General features: G+C 35.3%; 1 protein-coding gene across 6 annotated transcripts in view; it reads right to left on the bottom strand.

The window, feature by feature from the left end:
- Nucleotides 1-892: 892 nt before the first annotated feature.
- Nucleotides 893-26098, bottom strand: part of LOC134529625 (solute carrier family 41 member 1-like) — a 51223-nt gene continuing 26017 nt past the window's right edge. For 3 of the 6 annotated variants that reach the window (XM_063363923.1, XM_063363920.1, XM_063363922.1), the window contains exons 6-10: nt 21280-21426; nt 18365-18512; nt 11655-11863; nt 4188-4336; nt 902-2262 (exon numbers count right to left, since the gene is read on the bottom strand). In XM_063363923.1, the coding sequence (XP_063219993.1) occupies nt 2077-2262; nt 4188-4336; nt 11655-11863; nt 18365-18512; nt 21280-21426 (839 nt within the window). In that variant the 3' untranslated portion in view covers nt 902-2076. Of the gene's footprint in view, nt 2263-4187; nt 4337-11654; nt 11864-13356; nt 13433-18364; nt 18513-21279; nt 21427-26098 lie in introns of those variants that run through there. The other 3 variants (XM_063363921.1, XM_063363925.1, XM_063363926.1) reach the window with 3 other exon arrangements.

Below are 26098 nucleotides of genomic sequence, written 5' to 3' on the forward strand. Positions count from 1 at the left end.
AGACGCAGAGCATTTAGTTCTTGAACTAAGCTGTTTCCAGAGATGAAAGCATTAAAGACAAAAACTGAAGGGTAAAAAAACACACACACAAGCACAAACACACAAAAAAAAATACACTCACACACATATACAACAATGTTAGATTATCTTAGAAGGGTCTTATATTTAACTCTCTACCAGTCAAGAAAACCATGGTAGAAAAGTCAGGTCAAGATGAAGAGATGGTCTTCCCCTTCCTATGCTTATTTCCATCCTCTCAAGACCTTGCAGCTCAGCTGGCAACTCTCACCCGATGCACATCAATTCAACAACTCCTGGGCTGCGTTACTGTGGAGTCTGTTCCTGCATGTGTGCCAGGTAAAAGAAGGTGTGTGCTTTTGCACTGCTTCTATTTTCGTTTTGCTGAGTAACTTACAATGGTGTAAAATTTAAACATTAGTGGAGGGGCTAAGAATCAAACATAGGCCTTTTCTGTCAATACTCCGTTCTTATAGAATATCTTCCACTATTGTCAGCTCTCATAATAGTAAGGTTTCATTGAATGTGCTCGTCTCTAGTGACTTTACAGAAGAGAATTTAAGCCTAAATAATAATTTAAAACATTATAATGCAGAATATTCTCTTACAGATTATTATAACACAGATTTTCCATCTATAAAACTTGGCTACCTCGAACTATATATCTTTTGAACTACCTACATGCTGCCCAAATACTGACTGGTTGCTGAAGTACTATTGCTTGCACCATGGCTTCTGGCTGCAATGTAAAGTTCACAGTCATTTCTGTCATTCAGTTTATTGAATTGATTGTTATTAATATTATTATCATCTTTGCTCAATTCCCAGCTGTATAGATCAACAGTGAATGAAACACTTAAATTATTATAACTAATTATTGAACAAATTTCAAATGATTTATTCAATTCAAATAATACATATTAGGACCAACTTCTTTTAACAGATTGTACTCATGTGCACAAAAAATAAAACATTTATACTTAAATGTATATTACAGTTCATAAACATAAATATTAAATAAAATAGTTTTATTTACAATAAAAACCAGTCATTTATACAAAACAATACTAATCAACGAAGGCAAAATATATTATGATATACATAAAAATGTATATCCGTCCCTCGAAGTAACGCTGTTTGATATGAGTGCTTTTGAAAGACACCAATAAATTATGGCACAATTTTAAGAAGCGCGGTCATACATTCAATGTAAGGCTCTTTTTTCATCTACATCAATTTTAAATTTCCATGCACGCACAATGGAAAGGCACTTGTGTAACATTAAACAAAATGCAACTAATTAATATGATGAAACATAAAACTAGAGTTGACCATTTTTTTTAATAGCAATGTTCTTGCTTCAGTTCCTTTTAAAGCCCAATTAAAATAGTAGAATGGTTTAAGTTAGGCAGAAATATTTCAGACGCCCGTGTGTTTAGCCAATGTTTTTTATGCCACCTTGCAAGTCAGCAACAGCTCTGGCAAGAAAGACTAGAAACTTTCAGGGTTAGTTTGACTCGCTCTTACCAGGATGCTCTAGTGGCCAGTCATGTGGTAAGCAGTTCACGTGGAGTAAACAGCGGTGTAATTAATATTTTTTATTAATATAACTTGCTATGTTTAAGCTTATTTAGTTGTGATAGAAATTTTAAAGAGCAAATATATTAATAACATGATTATTTTTTGGCTCAGAAATTTTATGACCAAGGCCTGGTATGTAAAACGTGGCATATGATTAATTTTTAAATAGTAATTTTATTTTGGAACTTTACTCAAAAAAGGTAATTCGAACATTTGATTGAATGTATTTAGATGTATAACTAATACTGTAAATTGATTTTAAAGGGAAAAAATGTATTCACTTAAATGGTTGACAAAAAACATACTTCAGTAGTTGGAAAACAAATTATTATTATTAACATAAACTCTAATGGGAAAAAATATTTGATTTTCACTGTTTAGATTAGCGCTCTATTTTCCAGGAACAAAATAGGGTGTTACTTTGAGGGACACACAATAATCAATTCCACATAAAAACTTTTTTTAAAAATATTTTTTTTAATCGCCAACATCACTATCTTTATCACCGATGAGGTACAGGAACTGGAACGCCAAGGCTAGCAATCCTGTTCCCAGCAAGTCGCCAATGGCTGTAAGATATGGAATGGCTGAATTATCTGGATCAATTTTTAAAGTCCACATCCAAAGTATCATAACATGGCATATATATAACAGCAAAACCACCTGAAAAAATCAAAAGGATTAACTAACATTCTTATACTATGCTGTCAGCAAGATTTACAAACAGAATCATAAGCAGCTCTAAAAATTAAGTACATATGCATGTTTTGATGATCTTTGAACTCCTAATATTAAAAAATATGTGAATACATCATAGAGCACCCTTTCCTACAAGATAACTGCATAATTTTGTATCTTGGTTTAAACATGGGAACCATGTTTCAGTTTTGACATTGAGTGACAATTTCCACATTCCATGCAATAGGCATCTTTCGGTTGTCAAAACTGAACTTGACAAGACACCCCAAATATATGGTGAAGCATCAAAACCTGTAAATATTTTTTTTGTAGAGATAACTGTATTTTTTCTTATAAAATATACAAACTTTCAACTCTTACCAATAGGAAAGTTGACAAAAGATAAAGTGAATGAACACCAGATACGAGACTGTGTTTAAGTAGAGACATACATAGACTCTATATAATAAAAATTAGTACAAAACCATAACACAGTGCAGATGGTAGCGTTCATAATTTTTAAATTGTGTCAAAATTTCAGCACAGTAAAAAAGAGGTGGAGTCCAAGTTATCATCACCATCCATTTACTAGATAAAACTATAGATATAAGCAAAATTAAAAGACATCCAAGTTACCAACAAGTTATGTCTTAATGCAGTAATAGTGATAGAGATTTCAAAATCATGCTCACAAAAAGTGCCAATGCCAATGGTAACACAAATTAAAATATACACAGGAAAGTTATATTAAAAAATTATTTGCAAAAAAAACCAAATATTAGAAGGATAAAAGTAGATCTACTATGGTAGTACACGGGATGTTTACCAATTGCAGAAACAAAAATTGATGACATGTTACTGAACCTATCACATCTTTTTGCAACAAGGAATAAACTGTGAAATGTGTAAACATCTGTCACTGCTCTTTATTTATATCTAATAAAAAAAATTATTATTCACAAACTTATTTGAAAATTTACCACACAGAAAAGTTAAACACACATTTGCCATTAATGAGTATATCTGTAACACCTTCAAAGTGCTTCTGCAGGCCTCTATGTGCAGGATCTACGATGGGATAGAAGATCCATAAAGTTAAAAACTAGTTCTTTCCAATGAAACTAATCACAATAACACTGGAGGATACCCATTTAAGATTTTTGTTTTCAAACATTAGTAACATTTCAAATTTTCAATTTTTTAGTCATAATTTTAAATCAATATTGAAAAAAAATTTGTTCCAGAGCATTGCTACTAAAGCAAGAAAAAAATACTTAATTCCAAAATAGATATTCAAATTATGACTAAAATTTGAGTTAGATTTTTTTGGTAACTTCAGAAGCCAACATTAAAATATCTACCAGAGCCAGCTTTTCAAATAAGTCATTTCTGCATCTCCACAGAAAGATAATCTAGAATGCCAAAATTCAGCACGTTGTCTTGCTTAAGTGCACAGATGTAGGACATAAAATTGACAGAACTTACATAAATCACTTCTGTGCTTTCCACAGTCATCCACACACTCAGCTCTGGTGGAAACCCACACACAAACATTGAAATTTTTTTTATAGTTTTACATTTAATTTACAAATATTTTTCCTCAAAATGGGTTTTCTGATTTGCAGTCTCGTAGATTAACATACAAAGGAGGAAGATTTCCTTTATAACTGCCTCAAAGCTTACACTTAAGTGTAGAAACTTATTTGTTCTGAAGATTCATCTTGTAACATTTTTTTTTTTAAATCTTTGAAGTTAAACGATTAACTGAAAAAGATTTAACTTTAAATTTGTTTTTCTGATTGGTATTGAAATTCAACATATCAAAAGTGGACTACCATAATCTTAAGATATTGGCATTAAGTAAGTTACAATAACTACAATGAATAAAGATATTTTAAAATTTAAAATACCTGTAAAACAGCTGCCAGGAGATACACAACTTCAAAAACTGGTGTAAAAGAAGTATGTCCTGCTTCTAAGTAGCTGATTGTGTATGAAAATATTAGGTGACCAGGTATTACCATTAGCAACAGAATACGTGACGTTCTGGCATGGCAGTCTGCAAGCAAAAAAACATAATTTTAACCGAAATCACCTTAATTTTACAAAGATATTCATAGTTCCAATAAACATTTTCTTCATAAAATAATTGTGCCTTATGCTGTTTTTGTTATGGAATTCTTAGCTTTCTGACTTAAGTAGCATCACGAAGTTTGACATGGGGCCTCAAGTCTGCCTGGTCTTGATAATAATAATAATTATTATTATTGTTATTAGATTGTTTGTTATATTTAGTTTCATTTAATTAATATACAGATACTCTTAAAATAAACTTTATAAGACGTTGCAGCACTAGTGAAAGTGGCCTAGCTGAGTTCGGTGGCAGTGGGGTAGTCAGTTCCTTGAAGCTACACACGAAGAGGTAAGCGCTGTCGTCGGCAGTAGGAGACACGTGTGACGTCACAGAGCGAGTCAAGCTGGTTGGGTGGCGATGAGACTTTGGTCAGTTGGCATAAGGTCGCTCTGGAAGCAGTACTCCGAAGGTTGGTTAAACTTGCTGATTATGCAATAACAAGCACCAGAGGGCTACCAAGGCGATCAGACGACGAGCAAGTTGGTTGGTGACATCAGCCAACGAATGGTCAACAGTTTCACGGTCACAGCAGTGAATGAGATAGCCGGGTGGTATGGCTATGTACACAGTGATGACAGTGTCTGGTGGATCAACACATCACTTAAAATTTTTCGTAGAGGATTCGGTGAGGTTTACAAAAAGTGCACCAGGCAACTACAGAGGATGACGATGGCCGCCAGATGGTGATTACATGGTTGCAGGAGAGGCAAACTAGCTGGTAATGTGATCATCGAAAAACCGAATATGTGACCTGCAATACAGTGTTTCCGGATTGACCTCCTACAGTTCGACAGTAATCAAGCGGCAAGCTAAGGCATCAAGCATCCGTATTCTACTCTATCATGTCTTTTAAATACTGTCTGCAAACTAGATTTAGTTAGAAAAAAAAAAACCATTGATATTGGTAACCAGTGCAAAGCAACGAGCATAATCAAAACTTCTTGAAGTGAATGATCCACCATACCCCGAACTCAGGAGTGAACTGGGCACTGACTACTGTTTGTTAATGCACATCATAAAGACTATTAGTTTTTATTTTAATGTAAATGGAATGTGCATGTATTTTTAAATCATACAGGACATATGTAATATATTATGTGTTATGTTTCATGATACGTAATGCATAATGTTGTATTAAAAGGTTACACAAATGCATAAGTTTAATTACAGACTCAATTCCTCCATTATACCCTGGCTCCCATACAATGCTGTAACTATGCTGCTTTTTATTATATATATATATATATATATATATATATACACACACACACACACACACACACACACACACACACACACACAAACACACACACTCACTCACACATTCACACTCTTACTCACACACACACTCACTCACACTCACTCTCGCTCACCCACTCTCACACACACATATATAATGTTAAGTGTTTTGAGTGCATGGTAAAAACCTTCATTTTTCATGTTCAAGTTCACCGATGTTTCAATAATCCTTACCGCCAGCATCTTCAAGATGATTGCAATGTGCAGATAAAGTCAGTACACTTTTGATGTGGCTTCAGCCCAAAGGCAAAGTCTGTAATTTTTTCTAGGGTTTTATGTCTTATTGACAGCAAGGTCACTGGAGACAGATATGTAAAACTAACAAAAATCAGAGAACTGACAAAGGGACCATTGCAGCACTCCCTCAACGATAAACCATTCCTATAAAGAATTATCCTATAATGCCATGAAAAAGAAATATTAGTCGAGTGTCTCAGTAACAGTCGAACTCTTTTAGGCTGGGCCCCTGAAGTTAAATACCCAACTTCCTGTATGATTGGTCATTTACATGCACCTTGTGGTATCTAGGTGGTTCTTAGCCCATTATAACCTTGAAGGGCCGATCATCTTAAACTATCACGATCTTGTGATGTTGAATTGTTGTATTCTCAGTATGTCTGCAATAATTAGTGTTTTTATATAGTATATAGTATAAGTTAGAAACACACATGGTGACCACTCACAGTCACCAAAAATATTCCCTGATTTTTCCCTGAGTTCCCTGATAAAAAATTCAAAATTTCCCTGATATTTACAATTACAAAAAAACATACTTTTAATGAAAAAATATAATATTATAGAAAGAGATTACTCATATTTTAGCACCCTGCTGTATTTTATTCATTATATACATACGGAATTTCGTTAAATAACATAATACATTTTAAATATGCCACTTTACATTATAGCGTCCCTTTCAATGACCTGCAGTCTGTGTTTTGTTTTATGTCTAGAGACCGGAAAAATTTGCGAATTCATTTCGCGATAGGCTAAAATACAAATAGTTATACCTCAGTGCTGCCTCTGCTATTGGCTCACTACTCACCTGGATGACTCTGGGCCAATGAGAAACACCCGACCAAAGCTTTATCGAATCTCAGGTTGCTACGTTGGGACGTCTCACAAGACAGCAGCCAATGAGTGGGTGGCATTTGACCGAGTGTACGCAGAACTATGGAGTTCATCCTACAGGTCATTTAACCCGCAAATTTTTCCTGTCCCTAGTAATGGGGTATTTCCATGATGTAAAGAAGGGGAGGTGAAACCGTGCGCAGGTTTTCCCCCTCCACGCGCTCCCTCGCTACGTCACCTTGGTTGTAGCCAGCGCACTTCTTCCAGGCGCTTCCCATCCATCTCATCTGCGTCTCGTGCGAACCATTGTTATTGTTGGTGCTTACACAATCCTGAGTGCTTTTATGTAGCTGTGCAGTGTTGGGATTTCACACTCATTTCAAAAAGACTCGAGATTCTGGCATAAAATATTTTTATTTTCCAAAAAATGAAGATTTTTGCAATGTATGCAAAAGGAAGGACACATTCTGTGTTAGCAGAGGTAAGTTTAAACAAACGTGATTTTAAGTAGAAATGTCGCTTTTTTTATAATACGAGTATTTATTTTTTATTTTTTTATATGATTAACTGTAGGTTAATATTAGGTCAAGGAATATATTTCGTGCAAAATACTGAGTTATTATCTATAATAATAATGTCTTTCGCGGTAAAAAGGTTATTTACTGAATTAATTTATTAAAAATGAAATCTCAACATATATATCCTACCCATTAATAAAAACTCAAATCAATTGCTTTAAAATGTTTGATGTTCGGGCATCAGCGAGAACTACCGAATTTATTTCAATTTAACTTTTTTTTCTTGTTTGTTATAGAACTAACCTAAACACTAGGTTGTGTAGTATTAATAAAGGGGGGGGGGGGGGGGGGGGAATATTTCATCAAAGCATGTAAACAAATCAAATGAAAGTAGGAATGTGAACCCCCTATACATCAAAAAGAAACATGCGCATTTGTTCTATTGTTCAAAATGTTCTCTTTAATGTAGTGGAGAGGACATATGATATCATTACGTTTAAATATATTTAAGTATACACGCAAAACCGTGAGATAAGAATTATAAAATATACAAAAAGTAAACAGGCTTACATACAACCAACCACTTTTGAAATTCAAGGTCTAATATGTTTGTTTTAAATGAATTCGTTTAGGCTTTGGAAGAAGTTAATTTTTATTTTATTACGATATGTATTTAACTTAATAATGTTAATGCAAAATACCGCTCAAAATGTGGTGCGTGAAAGTGAATTACTTTTCTTGTTACATGTGATACTGATTTTAATAATATGTTAGTTACCTAAAGGTATTTTAAGATTTCAGCACTATAATCTCTTTGTGTTGTGTTATGTTGTTGGTTTACACACAATAATGAAAATTAACGTAAATGAATTCATTGTTATCTAATTTTGTCTTTGCCAATTTTTCCATTCAAGCGTTTAGATAATGGTACAATTTTGTTTACGCCTTAAATAGCATTAAACGCGTTAAAAAAACTGCCGTTTTAAATACTTAAAAATAAGGTTTGCAGGGACCATAGCTCAGTACATTCTCAGCGCACGTGCGTGTATGCTCCATATGTTAATCCAGAGAGGGGGGGGGGGCACAGGGGCACGTGCCCTCCCACCCATCTAAGGGTACAATATACATTGATTAATAACGACTTTTGCAGTAATAAACAGGTATCATACTAGGCCCAGACTCACGGTTCCGTCCCCCCCCACCCCCCCAGTAATTCTTGGATCCGCCCCTACTGTGTCTACAATCCTAACCCTAACACAACTCGGCTATAACTAAAAACAGTGTAGCACATAAGTTTGCATGTTTGTAGGTATTAATTTTTCTAGATTCTATAACTATAAAGCGCATGAGGTATATAAAAAACAGTTATGTATTGAAAATTGTACATGTGGACATTTGCAGCGCGGCTTTGGAATAGTAATTATGGAGGTAAGCGGCTTTTCCGTAAAACTAGATATAAGTGGGAAAAATGGTATTTCCGATTTTAATATTTCGATGATTACAATGATTTTATTATATTTCTATATTTTTATATTTTTAATGTTTTTATCACACCATTTACCTTTAATTTATTGCCTTCAAATCATTTTAGTAATTACAGAATCCAGGAGGAATTTTTAAACGCCAATTTTAAGGGGAATTAGATGAACTTGGATATTTATTTTGTAATTTTTTTCCATGGAAAGGCCGTGACTCTCTTCAATTGTCTTATCAAATTATGCAAGTGCCTGCAAATGCACAATGTACAGGAGGTAAAAAAAAATACTTATTTTGTTATAACATGGAATTTTCAGTAATCAAAATTATAGCAAGCAACATTTTTGAGTTTTCAGAAGTTAACGTTATAAAAATGGAGACTGAAACACCTACAGCCAAGATACACAAGTTAAAATTACATTCAAATACCTATGAGGGACGGGAGTTCTTCAAGCCATTATGAATCGATTTTGGCTTTAATAAAATGTAGTGTAGAAGGCATACGGGTTTTGTGAAATATTTACTGGCGAGTTATTTTGTAATGGAGTTATTTTTAGTAATCAACCAACAATTATGTGCCATGTTTTAACGCACAATGTGCTTGAGGGATTTGAAAACTATTAGGTTTTTCCTCTCCAAGATAATAAACAAATCCAACCTTTTTGTTTTTTTTTCCTGTGAAAACATTTTTGTAATGCCTGCAAGCTGTTTTTTTGCTGAATATTGTAGAGCTATTTGGTTTAATTATATGTTTTTAAATATATTTTTTAAATATGCTTTCTATCATTATTTACTCTTTTTTTTATTGTTTGTAACTAAATAAAATTAAATTTAGTAAATAAATCAAAAGTGCTTATGTTTATGTAAATTACAAATAAGTATTTATAGAAACTTTGCTTTGTGTCAGATGCTTTTTTTTTGTAATACGTTTGTATTATTATTTGTCGCCTGCATCCTGAATGTTTATTATATCTATTTTATTAATATTCATAATAAATATTTTCGAAGTATATTCATTCCAATTCCCATTACCATTCTGTGTTTACAAGACCCAATCAACATTTTGAAGTGATGAAACAGCAGAAAAATATTGCTTCGTTGATTTTATTTTTAATATAAACCCCGTGTTTGGATGCTAATACATTTATTTAAACTGTATGTTCTAAATGCATGCTATACAATGCACATAGCAAAGTATTTCTACGCTTCGTGGTCACTCCTACTATTCAAACGATTGTAAATGAACTGTCTGTGCATTGTATTCCCGTTAGCGCGCTGCGTGTAGACCGGGCGGTGCGACCAAGGTGACGTAGTGCGCAGTGGAGGACGCGTTTGGGCGGCCGGACGGTTTCACCTCCTCTTCTTTACATCATGGGGTATTTCAGTGGCGAGCGCTCAAACATTTTTTTCACACAACCTTTGATAACTGTTCTTACATTCATTTTTGAAGTGTAACATTTCTAGTTGTGAAATATTCTTAGTCTTAATATTCTCAACAAGGGATAACAGTACAGTGCAAATTTTACCTTGTGTTTGATTTAAAAATGAAACAACTAATGGATAAATCTTCACTGCATTACAATCAGTACTCCCATCTGTAGCTAAAGCAAATGGTCCACTTACTAAAGATTCAACAGTTTCAATTTAGTTTCACCAGCCATATACTCCACTAAGGCAGATGTTTTTGCTCTCGCACAGCTGTATTTCTGTGCAATTTTTGAGTCCGGAAACATAGCTTTATACAAATTACCCGAATGATCGGCTACTGCTATCGGTAAATTGTGTTCTACCAAAAAACTTGAAAACAATAACTCTGCGTTTGTTACTTTCGTTTCTTCAGATGTAGCGAAAAACTACGATATAGATTTATTGCTCATCACGGCTTTAAAATGTTCTGCATGTTTCTTTGATTCAATATGCCGTCTACAGTCATCCCTTCCACCATGTGCAATCAAAAAGTTACACGTGCATACATTACAAAACGCGTGGCGTTCCAAAACATTTGAAGATGATAAGCATGGCCATTCTTTTGAATAGTTTGGTCGAAAGTTCTGAAGAATAACATTCTTTTTTTTTGCCCCAGATACAAATTGTTGTCACACGCTTCATTTCTACAACCGGCACTAAATGACACAACACTATCGAAAAACATAAAATGGTTTCACGTCTGTAGACACGACAAAAACACTTTGATGAAAAAAAATGGCTTTCAAGAAAGTAATTAACACAACACAGGTTAGCCAAAGTACTGTACAAAAATTATCGTGATTTAAGTAGCTAACAAACGAAAAGTCCGAGAATATGTACTAGTTGTATCGTACAAGGGACGTAATACCGTACCATTTCTATTACAAAACACAAGAATTAATCTACTTATTTCGACAGTACATGCGCACATTTATTAGTTCCGTTATCTGCGCAACCACATGATGTATTCGAACTGCATTCAGGAAACACGCACACCAGAAACTGAATTTTTTCCGTTACCCAGCAGCACAAAGCCTCGTTTCCATAATAAACCAGCGATGTTCCGTAATTCCGTAATTCTTTGTTAAATCCGTAATAATTACGAAAAATCTGTAATGGTTGGCAGCTCTGCGGAAATATACACGACACAAAAAATTCCCGGTAATTAAAAAAATTCCCTGACATTTCCCTGATAATTCCCGATCAACGTGATTTCCCTGATAAATCCCGGTTTTCTAGGTGAGTGGCCACCCTGTAAAATTAGGAACTTTTAAAAATTTTTTACAAGGAAATTGTTTTCTTCTTTTAAACCATACAGTTAATTCCCAGAGTTTAGTAATTAAAAATTGAGATATCCGGTAAAAACAAGAACTGAAAAAAGTAAACAATTTAAATGTAATCCTTACACTCACCTTTACCAAAAAAAGTCCTCAAAGGGTTGAAACATACAGTGTATACATTGTTTGGAAGTCTTCCAAGTTTGGCTTCCCTATGCAATGCTGTTGAAATTCTACTTGCTTGAACTGCCACTAAATTTCCTCCAACACCATTGATAACTGGTTGGAAAACTGCAATTCCCTTGAAGTTCACCACAGTGTAGTCTAGAATAAGACCACCAACACTAGGAAATAAAATATTACAAGAATTAACACAAATAATATATAAATAATAAAACAAAAACTAAACTGGTAGTGATAAAATATAACATTTTCTAACAAAAATAATAAATTAAAAAAATATATATACATGTTCTTATATGTGTAAAAAAAACAAGCTGCAAAGTTTTAAAACTGAAAAATAAATACATGTATAAATTACCATTAAAAAAAAAAGCAATAAATTTACTAGGAGAATTATAAGTGTGTGAAAGTGTGTAGTAAGTGAAGTATTAGGTAAAAAAAAACCATCATTTTATCATTTTATCCCTTCCAAAACTATAACAACTAGAAAACTTATTGATTTTACAGATTTGAAAATAGTGTTTCTTTAAGCTATATAATCTAAAAATTTATAAAATTAGTGAATGTTGCAATTTATTATTGTTTATTTAATTTGTTTCACAAGGCAGTGATAAAAAAAGAAAGTGGTACTAAATGACAATAGTGTATTGTGCCCCTCCAAGTGTTAATCCAGTCATATTTTTTTTCATTTTCATCTGAGAATTAATAGTATTAATTAATAATTAAAATGTAAAAAAAAAATTATATTTTGTAACATGATGTTTCAATATGTGAAAACTGAACAGTACATTTTTGCATTGTAGATTTTATACACCATTTTTTTTTCTTCAAATGAACCTCTATGTACTACTTGTAGACCTCGGGCAGCTTGCACACAGTAACAAGATGGGTGCTGGAGCCGGAGCCAGCCACATAAGAAGTCCATGGTAACCTAAGTGTGGTTTGGAATGGAAAAAGTGTCGCCCTGGCTGTAGGCGAGTCAGTGTGCAGTTGGAGGTTAAAAGATGACTGAGTTATCACCTCTTTGAAAGATTTTTTAATTAGAAAATATTGTATTTTTTGGAAGTTTCTGGAAGGTAATTATTTTTTGTTTCTTTATCATCATTTGTGTCTATATTATTTGCTGGACAACTAATATGTGTAGCATAATGTTTTGTTTGTTTACCTTTTTTTTTTAACTGTATGATAGGTTGTAAATCTTAAAAATTACCATTGGAGCATCATGTTAGTTTTTTTTTTTTTTTTTGCTTGCTTTAGAGAGCAATGACGGCAGATGGGCAGGTGTGTGTGCATTCTTGAAACTTAAACAAAACCAATTGTATAGTCTATACTGATGCGACTACATAAATGATTTTACTCACAATATTGTGAAAATCATCATTATTTATTTACTTTGTTATAACCTTCAAAATACTTCTCTAGGGGTGCTAACTTTTGAGGAGAATGAGCAGCAAAGAAACTTGCGTGGTTTACGCACCATTACAAACTGACCTCGGCATGTCAACCGTCGGGGTGGTACTGGTCAAGCCGAAACCTTTGTTACCTTACCAGTGCTTGTACACACACTCCCGGAATGCACACACACTCCCAGAATGCAGTCACCACATGGTTTTCCTCTTGCAGAACCCCAGTAGGGTTGCAGAGTTCTTCCAACCTGGGGAAAGTACTTCTTTGGTATTTTCAAGATAGTCACGATTTGCAATCAACTGGATAACTTCCAACTCAAGCCCCTGCAATAAAATTGAGGAAAAATTCCAACTAGGAAAAAATAACTTCTCCAGTCTGTGTGTAAAGAAACAATCAAATTGCTGCACATTAGAAATCTCCCAACAGATAGGCCTTTAGAAAATATTTTTACCTGACAAACGTACATTACTAATCAAATGCCTGCTAACCCTTACCTTTCAGCTGACTGATACATTTCAAAACTATGACATGTGGAAATGCTCCAAGTGGACAACTTCTAATTTCAGAATCTGGTTATTGGAAAAAACACTGTCATCTTCAGAGAGGCAAACTGAATGCATTTTTTTGAGCTACACAGCTGATGATGGCAAAGTTTCAATTGCAACTGTTTATAAGCTATTTTTCGGCGAAAAAACTTGCACATGTTTGAGTGTAAGACAATTACTTAGAACGACAAAAACACACAACAGCCTCGCAAGAGATTTGTTTGACAAACAAATAATTTAATACAAATGTATCTTACCTAAAATATAAAAATTAATAAACTGAAACCTACTGGAAACCAGGTTCCGAAAGCCTTCAAATATGCACAGGATTGGAAGGCGAGAATACACCAGACAACCAAAGATCCGTTCTGATATGGATCAGCAAAGGGTTAGTGCATGTGTAAGAAAAAAAATTTATTGTAGCAAACAAATCATTAAATCAAAATTACGGCATGGTTCATAAAGCATTTCAAAAAATTTATTCCAAGCAAAATAAATATAAGACTCTCATAAATGATTATATATAATGGTAACGTGACATCAAAGCCCGGTGGCTACGTAATATCATTCACAAAAGGAGTTTATCCAACAATTTAAATCAGACAAAATAATGACAGACATTAAGGTACAAGGACAATAGAAAGTGCTTTCAATTTAGACATATGTAAAGGCTTAAACGTGAATTAAAATGTAGTTTTAATACTGCTGGAAATATCATGAAAACTTTCCAAGATTTAGCCAGCTGAAACATGTTACAAGACATTAAGGGCGCAGTTCCGCTGGAGCGTAAATGCGCTACGGAGTATATAGCATGTCGTGCTTGCTCGGAGCTGGGTGGCGACTTTAGGAAGTATTTTGTTGCTCGCCACTCTCTTCTACCGCATTCTTCTCTTCTTCTCTTCTCCCTCTCCCTGCCTCTGCTTTTAGTACCCTTCCTCTTCCCCCCCCCCCCCCCCCCCTCCAGTACTGCTGGCCTTAAGCCAACTGGGGCCACTGCCTTTTCATGCGCCCAAATCGCTCTGTGCTTCTTTAGTTCAGTTTGCCATAGTTGGCGTGCCAATTACACAACATATTTTGTGTTGTAATAATACAAAAAAAATTATTATAGTGGTTAATAGTAACGTGTTAACACTGTAAGGTATTGCGTATGTCACACAGACAATTGTAACAGCGTGCGTGAAAATAATTCTGTTGGAATCACTGCCTTTGGAATACATGTCTGGACACTGCTATACATAGACTGTTGATTTCAATGTGATTTGTTTCTCGGTTATTCGCAAAACTACCTGAAAACCTCTATGGTGTCACCAGTACAGCCATACTGTTTAGAGCATTTTAATTTACAAAATTTTAATACCAAAAATGTTTAACTATTGAAATTATCCTTAATTATCTGTATATTTTCTAACTTTTTATCAGTTACTAAATTACAAGCATTTCTGCACCAGTGGTGCGGGCAGTTTTATTCAGACACAAGGGTATCAAAAATACAACATGGACAAAAAGGCAAGTTTCCAGACTGAAGTCAGTAGTAGGGATATTCGGAATATAAATAATTTCAAGCTCATATTTTTTACTAACGGCTTTTACATTTCGGGATGTGATAATGGAATTTTATTACATTTCAGTTTTTGGATTTTTGGTATAAAATAAACAGTAGATATGTTTTAAAAATGTTTAATAATAACAACCAAATCATCATCTGAAACAAATATAACCTAATGTTTTCCGAATGCTATCGTTAAATCTTCAAGAAACAAAATAAAAATGTATCTTATAGCAAAAAAAAAATTTTCTTCAAGGCAGCTGCAAAATAAATTTATATCGTTCAAATTTCTTTGTAAGCACTGAACCACACAGTTTAGTCAGTATGACAAATGAAATAAAAGAAATCCATCCCTCTCGGCACAGCCTACCGGCTTAGGTGGATTTCAGAGGTACCTATCGCTTATGGAAATGTTCTGGAAACTTCTATAAACTTCTGGAACATTTTATGAACTTAATGTATATAACATCCTATACGTTCTCCAATGCTCCAAATTGATTGATTAAACATTTTATTATATTCCATGCCACAAAAATGTTTTAAAAGATTTTAGCTCAAAGCATCCAGCACTGAATAACATAGAACAAATTCATATTATGCCTACTGAAGTATTAATGCATTTTTGACCTTCAAACACTATTTTTCATACCCTGCACAAGTAAGAGGTCACACAAAAATTTGCTTTTGATCAAGGTTTAAGATAATCAGAAGATGGTTTAAAATAAAATTGTACGTATTTGATAGAAAGTTTCGAATTTTTTTTTAACCCCTGTTTTTACGTCTTACCAAAAATTGTTTCAGCCAAAAGTTTTGGATAATGTTAAGGATTTTTGCAATAATTTATTATGGATTTGATAGCTGTAGGTATAAACTAACTTACAAAAAAAATCCATGCAGTTATTTACCAAATTTTGACATATTTAGATGGAGTTGTTGTGATAACTGATGAATTACTTCATTATTGCACCAATTATCATGTAGTAAATCTTACGAAATATTTTTAAGTGCTTGCAAACAATTAAAAAAAAAAAATTAAAGGTCATAACTTCATAGTAGTTGTGATATGTTTGAAACAAGTAAAAGAGAATGATTATTGCTACATAAACAAGTTCAAAGAACGTACAATAACAAGTGTCAAATGGTTTGGATAAAAAATTCATCACAACAAAAATAAATGTATTTAAGTACATTAAGTAACAAACTAATTTATTTAACAACTGTTATTCCATAAAACTCAATTTAAAAATATTTTATTTGAACCAAAATGCAATTTAAGACAATTACTTGTCAGATGGTAAGACAAGATGATGTTTACTATACTTTTAACCTTATAGTTAAAAATATGTAACAAAACCATCATCATTGAAGTCATAAATTAAATTTTTCTGTTTTTTAAAACTACATCTATTTTTTGTTTTCTTTATAATATCAGCTGATAAAATTATGTGGCCATTTGACTAAAAGCTTGACTTCGGGTAAGACATTAAATGTGCAAGATTGGGCAAATAACTTTGAACTCTTGGAAATGCTGTTCATGATTACATGCCATTTAAGTGTTCATAAACACAGCTTAAGAGTATTTAATTCTCATGGTGAAATTGGCCAGTTGAATAGGTAAAACAAACTACGTTTGTCCAGAAAGTTTGTATAAAAATGAAAAAAAAAAAATCTAAATTTGATCAGATAACTTAATATTGTCCCCTTGAAATTACTCCCCCTGGGACACTATACACTTCTGCATCTCAGTTTCCACTGATGGAAGGCTCCTTGAAAGTCTTCTGTTTTGAGGTTCTTCAGCTGCCTCATCATTTCTGTTTTGATGGCCTCCACGTCACTGAAATGGCATCCCTGAAGCATAATCTTGCATTTGGGAAATAAGAAAAAGTCACATGGTACCAAATCAGCTGAATAAGGTGGTGGAGGGGGGGGGGGGGTTATTTCATCATAGTAATCAAATTTGAGGCCAAAAACTCATGCACAACTAGCGAAATGTGTGCAGGGGCATGTCATGATGGAGGATTCACTGCCCCCCTAGGGCAAAATTCGGTCGAACCTGACCCACACGAGTTTTGAGGCGTCCGCGAACATCAACGTAGAAGCTTCCATTAACAGTCTGGCTTAGAGGGGCAAATTATTGGTGGACAAAGCCCCGACGATAAAAAAAAATCAGCATTGTCTTGACATTCTACCTCAATTTCCTTAGCCTTTTTTTATCCTTGGCTTCCCAGCTTGTTTCCATTACCTGCTTTGGCATTTGAGTTCCACATCAAATTCGTGCAACCAAGAATCATCTCCTGTGATGACCCTGTAGGAAAGTCACCACCCTCTTCAGCTCCCAACCAGTCCTCACAGCATGCCACTATCCATGCTTTTTGTTCTGGACACAAAAGCTTTAGAACAATTTTGGCACACAATTTCATTTTTAATTTTTCTGTTAAAATTTCATGAACAATTAGTTTACTCATGGAAAGCTCTTCAGGGAACATTTTGACTCTTAAATGATGGTCCTGTAGCACACAAGAGAAAATTATTTCCACATTTTCATCACAAACAGACGTGGAAGGGCGTCCTGAACGAGAGTCGTCTTTGAATTCTTTTTGGCCCTCCCGAAATCTTTTCAACCACTTGTTGATGGTTGGCTCCTTCAAAACTCTTCTCCATAAACTTGGCTCAAAGCCTCGAAAATTTCACTGCCATTCTTACCTAGTTTCACGAGAAATTTGATGTTTACTCACTTCTCTTCAACAAGAGAAAGCTCCATGCCGACGGCATGTGATAACCCAAGTGACTCATAGAGCAGCCGGGCTCAGACTGAGTGGTGGGGATGGCCTTGAGTGGAAAGACCGATCTAGTGCACCTCTCCATCACCCTCAGGCATTATAGGAATTATTTACATGAACTTTCTGGACAAACCTCGTAAGCTGACCAAAGTTTACACTAGCGCTTAAAGATCAAAAAAGGAAACTGTATATAAATTATTATGTTACTACCTGCACAAATAAATAAACAATAATTCTGTAAGCACAGACTGCTGTGTGATTTATAGGTTCTTCTCTGGTTCTCAACAAACTTATTTAACAAGCTGACATACTTCATGCAAAATAAAGGGAAGCTTCAGAAAACTGAAATCATGAATTAAATGAGTAAAATATGCATTTGATTACCTGCTGATCAGCATAGCAGATATAACTGGTGTCCAGCCAGACATCAGCACTTTCTTCACATGCTTGTTTGTGGCCGCCAGGAATGCCCAAAATGGAATCAGCAGTATGAATACCATTATGATTGTGGGTGGTAACCACTTGTGCGTATCTGAAGTCATAAAAATAAAACAACAAAAATTAACAAACATTTAACATCACAATAAAATTATTTAAACAAAGCAAAACAAAACAAAATACCTATAGCAAAAAAGCCAGTCAAAAGCTAAGTATGTTAAATGGACTGTGAAACAAAACAACCCTACCATCAGCTCAAAAGCACAGGCCCATACAGCTTTGTGGGTGTACGTTTGTCAGATGGTTGTCCTTGCAGTGATAAACACGGAGAAGTTACAGGAGTATATTTTAGCACACACACTGGCTCATCACCAACACTGGCTCTGTGTCAAGTTAAAAACTACAGTAAGCACTCCCCATACTAGTAGTGATGACCTGATCAGGCAATCTTGGTTGTGTTGTAAGAAAGTATATGGTAGTTATTTATATCTTAGATCATATGTTACTGTGTATGCAGAAGATGCATTGCTATTTCATGTGAGGAATATTTTTTGTTTAGTTTTCTTAAAGAATAAATAAATGTTCTGGATTTGTCAAAAGTGCACATCCATATCTAAATCTTGATTGAGGTTCTCGTAATTATTTCAAGATTGTTGTATGATAGTATGTATATTCATATTGACACTGCGTATAGTTTTAAGGCATAGGTTAAATTGTTGTGACGAATAGTTGTAGTCTTGAGTCGCTACTGACTTCTTGTCCACAGGCCCAACTAATATTATGTCCATTGGGTAGTTAGGGGCATCCATCTCTCCTGTACAGAACACACAGTTTCAGTGTCGGACCCATTTTATTGCATAAGTTTTCTCTACCACTTGAGCAGACAGGTAAGGATATTTTTTTTTTAACTTACCTAGGAGAGGTTCTCATGTTTCAGAAACTTTTCTTTTACTGATGCAAGGAAATGGCATTGTAACTCTCTCTCTCTCTCTCTCTCTCTCTCTCTCTCTCTCTCTCTATATATATATATATAGATATATATATATATATATATATATATGTGTGTGTGTGTGTGTGTGTGTGTGTGTGTGTGTTTGCATGTGTGTCCTAAAAATTATATATGCCCATTTAAAAAAAATGCATAGTACATCAACAAATATATATACACACATAAATGCACACACACAGGGTGAGACTGAATTTGACTGACAAACTTAAGTTGCAGGTTCATCCTGAATAAATTAGTTGGAAACCTTAAGACTAAAGTGTTACCCAAGGCTGGTGTACGCCGTTGAAGTCGGGGCTGAACATCATTTTAGTTTTAAAAAAATAGAGAAAGTTATTTAAGATGGGATAATGAGAATCTTGATTATGTTTTAAGTGAATGAAGTTCTACAACCACCACAAATTTTGTGGCTACAGCAAAATTATTTCATTGAAATAATTGGGAGTACAATCTTTATTTTCCACATATTTTTATGATTTGTTACTATGTATACAAATTTTACATTATTTTTAAATGGGGACAAGAGTGTACTTTTAGTCAAAAATTATTTTATAGTATTTGTTGCAATGTTGCAGGACCCTGCCCTCCTCACTTACTAATTGGTTTAATTAATAATTTATTACATTGCCTTATATTCAATACTATGGTTAATTCTTCTGATATAATTTAAATATCTTTTTTATTTATTTAAAGATTAATTCCTGTGTTTGCTATACTTTTTATAGTCTTCAAGTTATTTTCATGATCTGCTTGCTTTGGAATAAATTAGCCCCTAAGCGTTGTTTTTAGATGTTTGTTGGTAAATTTACATTTGTATGTATCAACATATTTTTAAGTATGATTTTGTTTTGCTTTGTAATTTTCTTTAGCACTCTGTTTTTGCCATGATTCTTTGTCTAAAAGCTGATGCAATAGTTTGACCTGTTGCGTAAGAAGGAAATGAGGTAGAAAGACGTAAAATTTGGCAACTGTGGAAAAAGCGTTGGAAGGCGCCAGGCAGCTGTTGCTATGCACCCGTATTGGCTGGTAATTTGTTTAAGTATTTTTGTGATTGGTCAAAAGTGAGGTCTTCAGACCACGTGATTTTTTTCTGAGTGTAATCTTTGTCAAAAAGGCCTCGCTACGAGGGCTCAGACATTGTATCCTGCTATAGTTTTATGAGTGCTGTGCTGTGATTGGCTGAGAAGCCGTGCACCTGCTATGTCCTCCGGGTGGTACGCAGATGCACGTAGCCTCAGGCAGTCTCTTCGTCTGGATGAGATACCCATAGGTTGGGGTCGGGCGAGGGCACACAGAAGCAAATGTGAGTTTGGAGGGAATTTAGCGGCTGTGGTCTAGGCACTACCGCATATAATAAACCTGTTTACGTGTTTGGAACTTTGAATCTAGAAATTTTCTACTACATTAGTCGGTAACAGCCCCACACAAGGCTCAAGTGATCGCAGCTTTGTTCCAAGGACATAGTCCATCGGCTTCGTACCGCGAGTCAGTGTGTAACCACAGGACTTAACTACGAACTGTAGTTAAATATTCATCCTTCGCTACCTGTGAGTAGTAAATTGTTTGATTCAGAGATCAGTGAAGAGGTTATGTACAACATGTATGTAAACACTACATGTACTTGTTTGGGTGATCACAAGATGGCTTCCAAAATGACTATGAAACTTCTATGAGTATGAATAAAAATAAGTTTATGTCAGTTAGTGTCTGAGAGACATTATTTTAGTAACAAACTGATAACAGTAACAATTTCTTTGGAACTAACTTGATTTTTCAGCACCCAACTTATTCATGCAAGTGTTCAGACCGAATTTTGAGCTAGTCAGGGAGGTCTAGAGTGTGACAAAGTACTCACCAAAAGTGTTATATATAAATGATGCTATCCATGACAGCAAGGCTAGTGTAGTCAGGTCACCCAAGCTAGCAGCAATAGGTGTGGCTACATTATCTGGATTGATATTCCAATGCTGTGATGATACTATTACCAGAACCATAACCATTCCTGGAAAAAAAAATTAAAATAAAATTAAATTTTTAAAAAGTAACAGGTATTGACAGACATCTACATATAGTAATGACAGGTTCCTGGCTGGCTGTGGCTTTTTGAAGACTCCATCTGGCTTCTTCCAGCCATTGCCTGTTCTGCTGCAAATATTAGTTAACATGCCATGGGTGTAATGAGTTTCAACTTTATTGATTGGTTCTCTAGATGGCATCATGCTTAGGGCGTTCCCTAGTACACTCCAAACTTAATCAGCATGAATTATCTGTTTTGTGAAACATACACAGAATACAAATTAGCATTAAATGAGTCCAACCAAATACCTATGCTATTTTAAGGGGTATCATTCAGAGAACTCATAAAAATGTAATTTTTATGCTTGATATGAACTATTCTTTTCATAATTTTTTTTAACATATCACACACTTTCTTAACTAAGGAAAGTAAGAATTTTTAAGTTGAAAAGGTAGGTAAAGAATAAATTCACTTTCATGCATATGCACGACATGTTATGTTATGTTATGTATAACTATTGAGCTCCATTCAATTTAAAAACAAAATTATGACATGTGATGTAATTTATAAGTATGGTGAATGACAACCCAAGCTTTTATATAAAAATAATATAACTTTATGCAATATCCCCACCTAAGTGGCCGTTGGTTTAGCTGAACTCAAGCTAACACACCCATTCTAATCAAAACTGATAACTGAGTAATGGATTATGATATTTTCATCACTTTGAGGGCGTACGGTGTTGAGATGGGAATATCGGTCGAGATTAATGGGCGCCACCACGTGAACCCGGCTGGAAAACTCTTAACTCAGGGTGTTACGTGGCCCGTGTGCGGCGAGATATTAGCCCTCCTGACTTTTTACGTCACCTGTCCCTACCTAGGCCCACTCTCAGCGTCGGGCACGCTCCTAATTATCGCAGTGGGCTCTTAAGGCGTCCCACACGCCGCTGACCAGATTAAGGACCCACGTGGCTTCCCCGAACACAAAAACACGTAACTCAGTTAATTGGTTTTTATTTTACTCACGGTACACGTCCTTACACTATTCTCCGTTGATACAGCTTTAAACGCCCAGGGCACGAATTAGATTAGGTGAGGAGGCGGACCACGCACGTGGTCGCCTCAAGGCAGAGACACGTCCGCCCTCGGCCGGCGGGAGAGAGAGACTGGGATGAGCTCATGGTTTGCAGGTGGCAACATGGCGCCCTTCGCGCCGAACACAATTACCGTTACAATTTAGCTGTAGCGTGCCCTGGGTTACTATTAGAAAATACATAACTAATTTTACAATAATTATTAAATTACTTCCATGTCCAGACCGTCTGTAATAATTACTTATAAACATAGAACAGGGTTCAAATGAGTTGCACGCTAGTTCCTCCGTCGCCCGCTAGGGAGCGTCCTTGTTCGTGCTTGGACTTATTAAATAATAAAAGATCATGAAGTTATTAATTAAAAACACATACATGCATAGCCATCGTCACACTGTTTTGGGGTGGAAAGAAAAAGGCTACAATATTAATTAACATATATTAGGGGTGCGGCGCACTGCAGCTAAGCGCCCTCTTGCCGGGCTAGCAACACACGCACACACGAGCGGGAGGTTTGAATAGAGATGGTGGTTGGGCGGTGGCATATCGGGCTCAAAGGGGGCCGCAGGCCCGGACGACGTCAACTTCTACAACCACAAATTAAAAAGTGGACACTTAGAAAAATGTCCAGTGGTACCCAAACTGGGGAGCATGACCTCCGGGGGGGGGGGGGGGGGGGGGGGGAGGGGCATTTCAAATTTGTGAATCTGTAATTTTTTTACATATAATTAATTATTATTGAACTCTGATGAAGTTCCCAGTATAGTTACTAGTGGATAAACCAAAATGTGAAACACCCAGTAGTGCTGTCAACAACGTGTCCCAGTTGCCGGGCCTAAGTAATCTGCAATAGCTTTGCCAGGGCATGACGACAGGCCTGTCACCTGGTATAGAGGTGCTCCCTGAGAAGGTGAGCACCTGCAGAGCGAATCACCAGCAGCAGTACAGTACATCCATCATCGGAAACAACAGAATGTCAGTCGTGAGAAGGCCTTCAGGTTTAGCAGTCGTAGGCCAGTGGTCCGCTGAACGTTGAGGAGCTGATATCCAGTGCGACATCCAAGCTGGGTGGCGAGCAGAGATAGGCCTGTGACGCAAAGTGCACGCAGATTCGGGAAATGCGATGCAAGGAAGCGGATAGAGGACCCCAACCATCAACACCCTCAGTGCCAGTGCAGGAATGCTGGAGCATTTCTTGCCAAAGGACGAGCAAAAATGCACAACACCAAAAGGAAGTGCATTTAGTGGAGCTGCCACATGTTGTCAGAGCTGTGCAATGAGAGTCCACATGAGTCGATGCTGGGATGCAGCGATAGGAGACTCACCATGCTCCTCGAGCACAGAGGGCCACACATGGACGGTGGACGTGGAGGAACTCGGTGAACCACGTTGCTATAGCACAGGCAAGTGTTCCAAGTTGCTCATTACCAGGCGATAGTACGATCGACCAGACATCAGTAAACTATTCATTGCAAGGATTGCTATGCAGTCTCAGTAGCTGCCATGAGAGTCTGTGTTGAACTTAATTGTTCATGACCTTTTTATATAATATTCAAGAAAAATCTGCTGCACATTAATAAGCAATTTTATCTGGAGGCAACTAAGTCATCCACCTCACAGGCATTTCTAAAGTATAAATGAAGTTTAATTAGTAGAATTATACTGCTCAGCCAAACAACTGCGTAATGTAGCTTTCAAATGTTCACTTGGTAGTAACGTCACACCTCAAATATATATAACTGCATTTTAAGTATAGTACAAGATCCAGAGTTAACTCAGTATTTCCACAATAAATAAATTGTTTGGATGCTTTATGTAAAAATACTTTTGTGTTACGAGGCCTGTTTAATAATAAATGTTGATTATTGGTTGGTTCATAGGGAACCTATCAAGTTGGACCATCGCCAGCAGCCATAAAAGTTAAAGAGTTCTATGGCTTGCAAAACATTACTGGTGCACTGATGCGTACACTTGCAGATCCCCTTCCATGTCAGGTAGAGCATACTAGCACAACACAATTTTTTTTATTTTTCATCAACTAGTTATTGGTTTATTTGCACATTTCTTTCAATAGTTGATGGGAAAATAGGCAATAAAGAAGTTATTTAATTTAACTATTTCACTACAATCTGATTGACACCCATTTTTTTTCCTTGTTAAGTTATATTTGGATTACATTTCTCTCAGTCTGTGTTGTCAAAAAAGGGACACAGAACATGGTGACTTGCCACATCATCTTTCTTCATCAGCTGAAAAAGTTTGGAAACCACTGCACTTGTCACTTATCTTCTCCACAGAACCAATGAAGATTAACTCAGGGGTACTTGTATGGGACCTTATCTCCAGGCTGTTGAAGCACTAAGTTAAATCCCTTATGCCATAATGGAAGATTTCATACAGTCTCCTATAAAGACTTCCAACACAACTGCTCTCAAGCTCTTACACATGCAAATATGGATATTTCTTGTAAATAACCTATAAGCTAGTAACACAACACTATAAAGCAGCTTCTAAAATATTATTCAAGTAGTATTAAAAGCCAGTCCTGCGTCTGGACATGTAGTGAGGAGCGAGGAGCCGTCCACCATCTTGGATAACCACGACCTTCAAAATGATCTCAAAATTCACCAAAATTTACTCAAAATCCCCCAAAATTACTCACAATTTCCCGTTTTTTTTTTTTTTTTTAATAAATTTGTTGTTTGAGTGAAAATTTCCTGTTTTGGTCCCTAAAAATTTTGGTGAACTTAAATGTCCCAAATGCAGCTTAAATTTCCCCCTACTAAATCCCAGAACTCGACCGGAAGTGACTTGCATCATTGGGCTTGAAGTCCTCAGTTCGAACCAATTGAGATCAATGTAATAATTACTAAATGTTTTTAAAAATTACCCAAAAAATTCAGAAAACAAATAGTATAAATTATTTTTAAAAATGTAATTATCATTTTTATAAAAACACATTTACGTCATTGAATCCAAAGTCCTCGGTTCTTGCCTAACGAGTGCAAAAAAATATTTAATAGTCAAAATTAATTTTTTTAAATATAAAAACTATTTCAATACAAAAATACTTAGACTTAAGAGGCACAGGGTTTGATTCCTCGTGTTTGCACTGTAAAAGATGTGAACATATTCTTCCTATATGGGGACTACCAGGAGACTGACCGCCACTACTAATACCTCGGCATATATTATTTCTGCCACTATGACCTCATGGCAGCCATGTTAAATTTGCTTTTAATATGCTAGTGTGTGCTGCCACCATATTTTTTACCTGATAGAATGCAGTAATGTCACCAACTAGATCATCAGCTATCATAGTGCCCACCATCTTGTCAGCCATTTTGGTTGCCATCTAAAAAATCTTTAAAAAAAAAAATAAAGACCCAAAATTTTTGAAAAATACCAAAATAAATTTAAAAAAATTACCTAATAATATATTTACTAATTCCATCAAACCAGTCCTTGTTTGATACTTGGTAATATATTCTTGAAAAATTCTAATTAATAACTTATTTAATTAAATATGGCCTCACTTTATATAAATTGATTTAAAATAAAAAC

This window comes from Bacillus rossius, chromosome 2 (genome assembly GCF_032445375.1).
Source record: "Bacillus rossius redtenbacheri isolate Brsri chromosome 2, Brsri_v3, whole genome shotgun sequence".
NCBI classification, from domain to species: Eukaryota; Metazoa; Arthropoda; class Insecta; order Phasmatodea; family Bacillidae; genus Bacillus; species Bacillus rossius.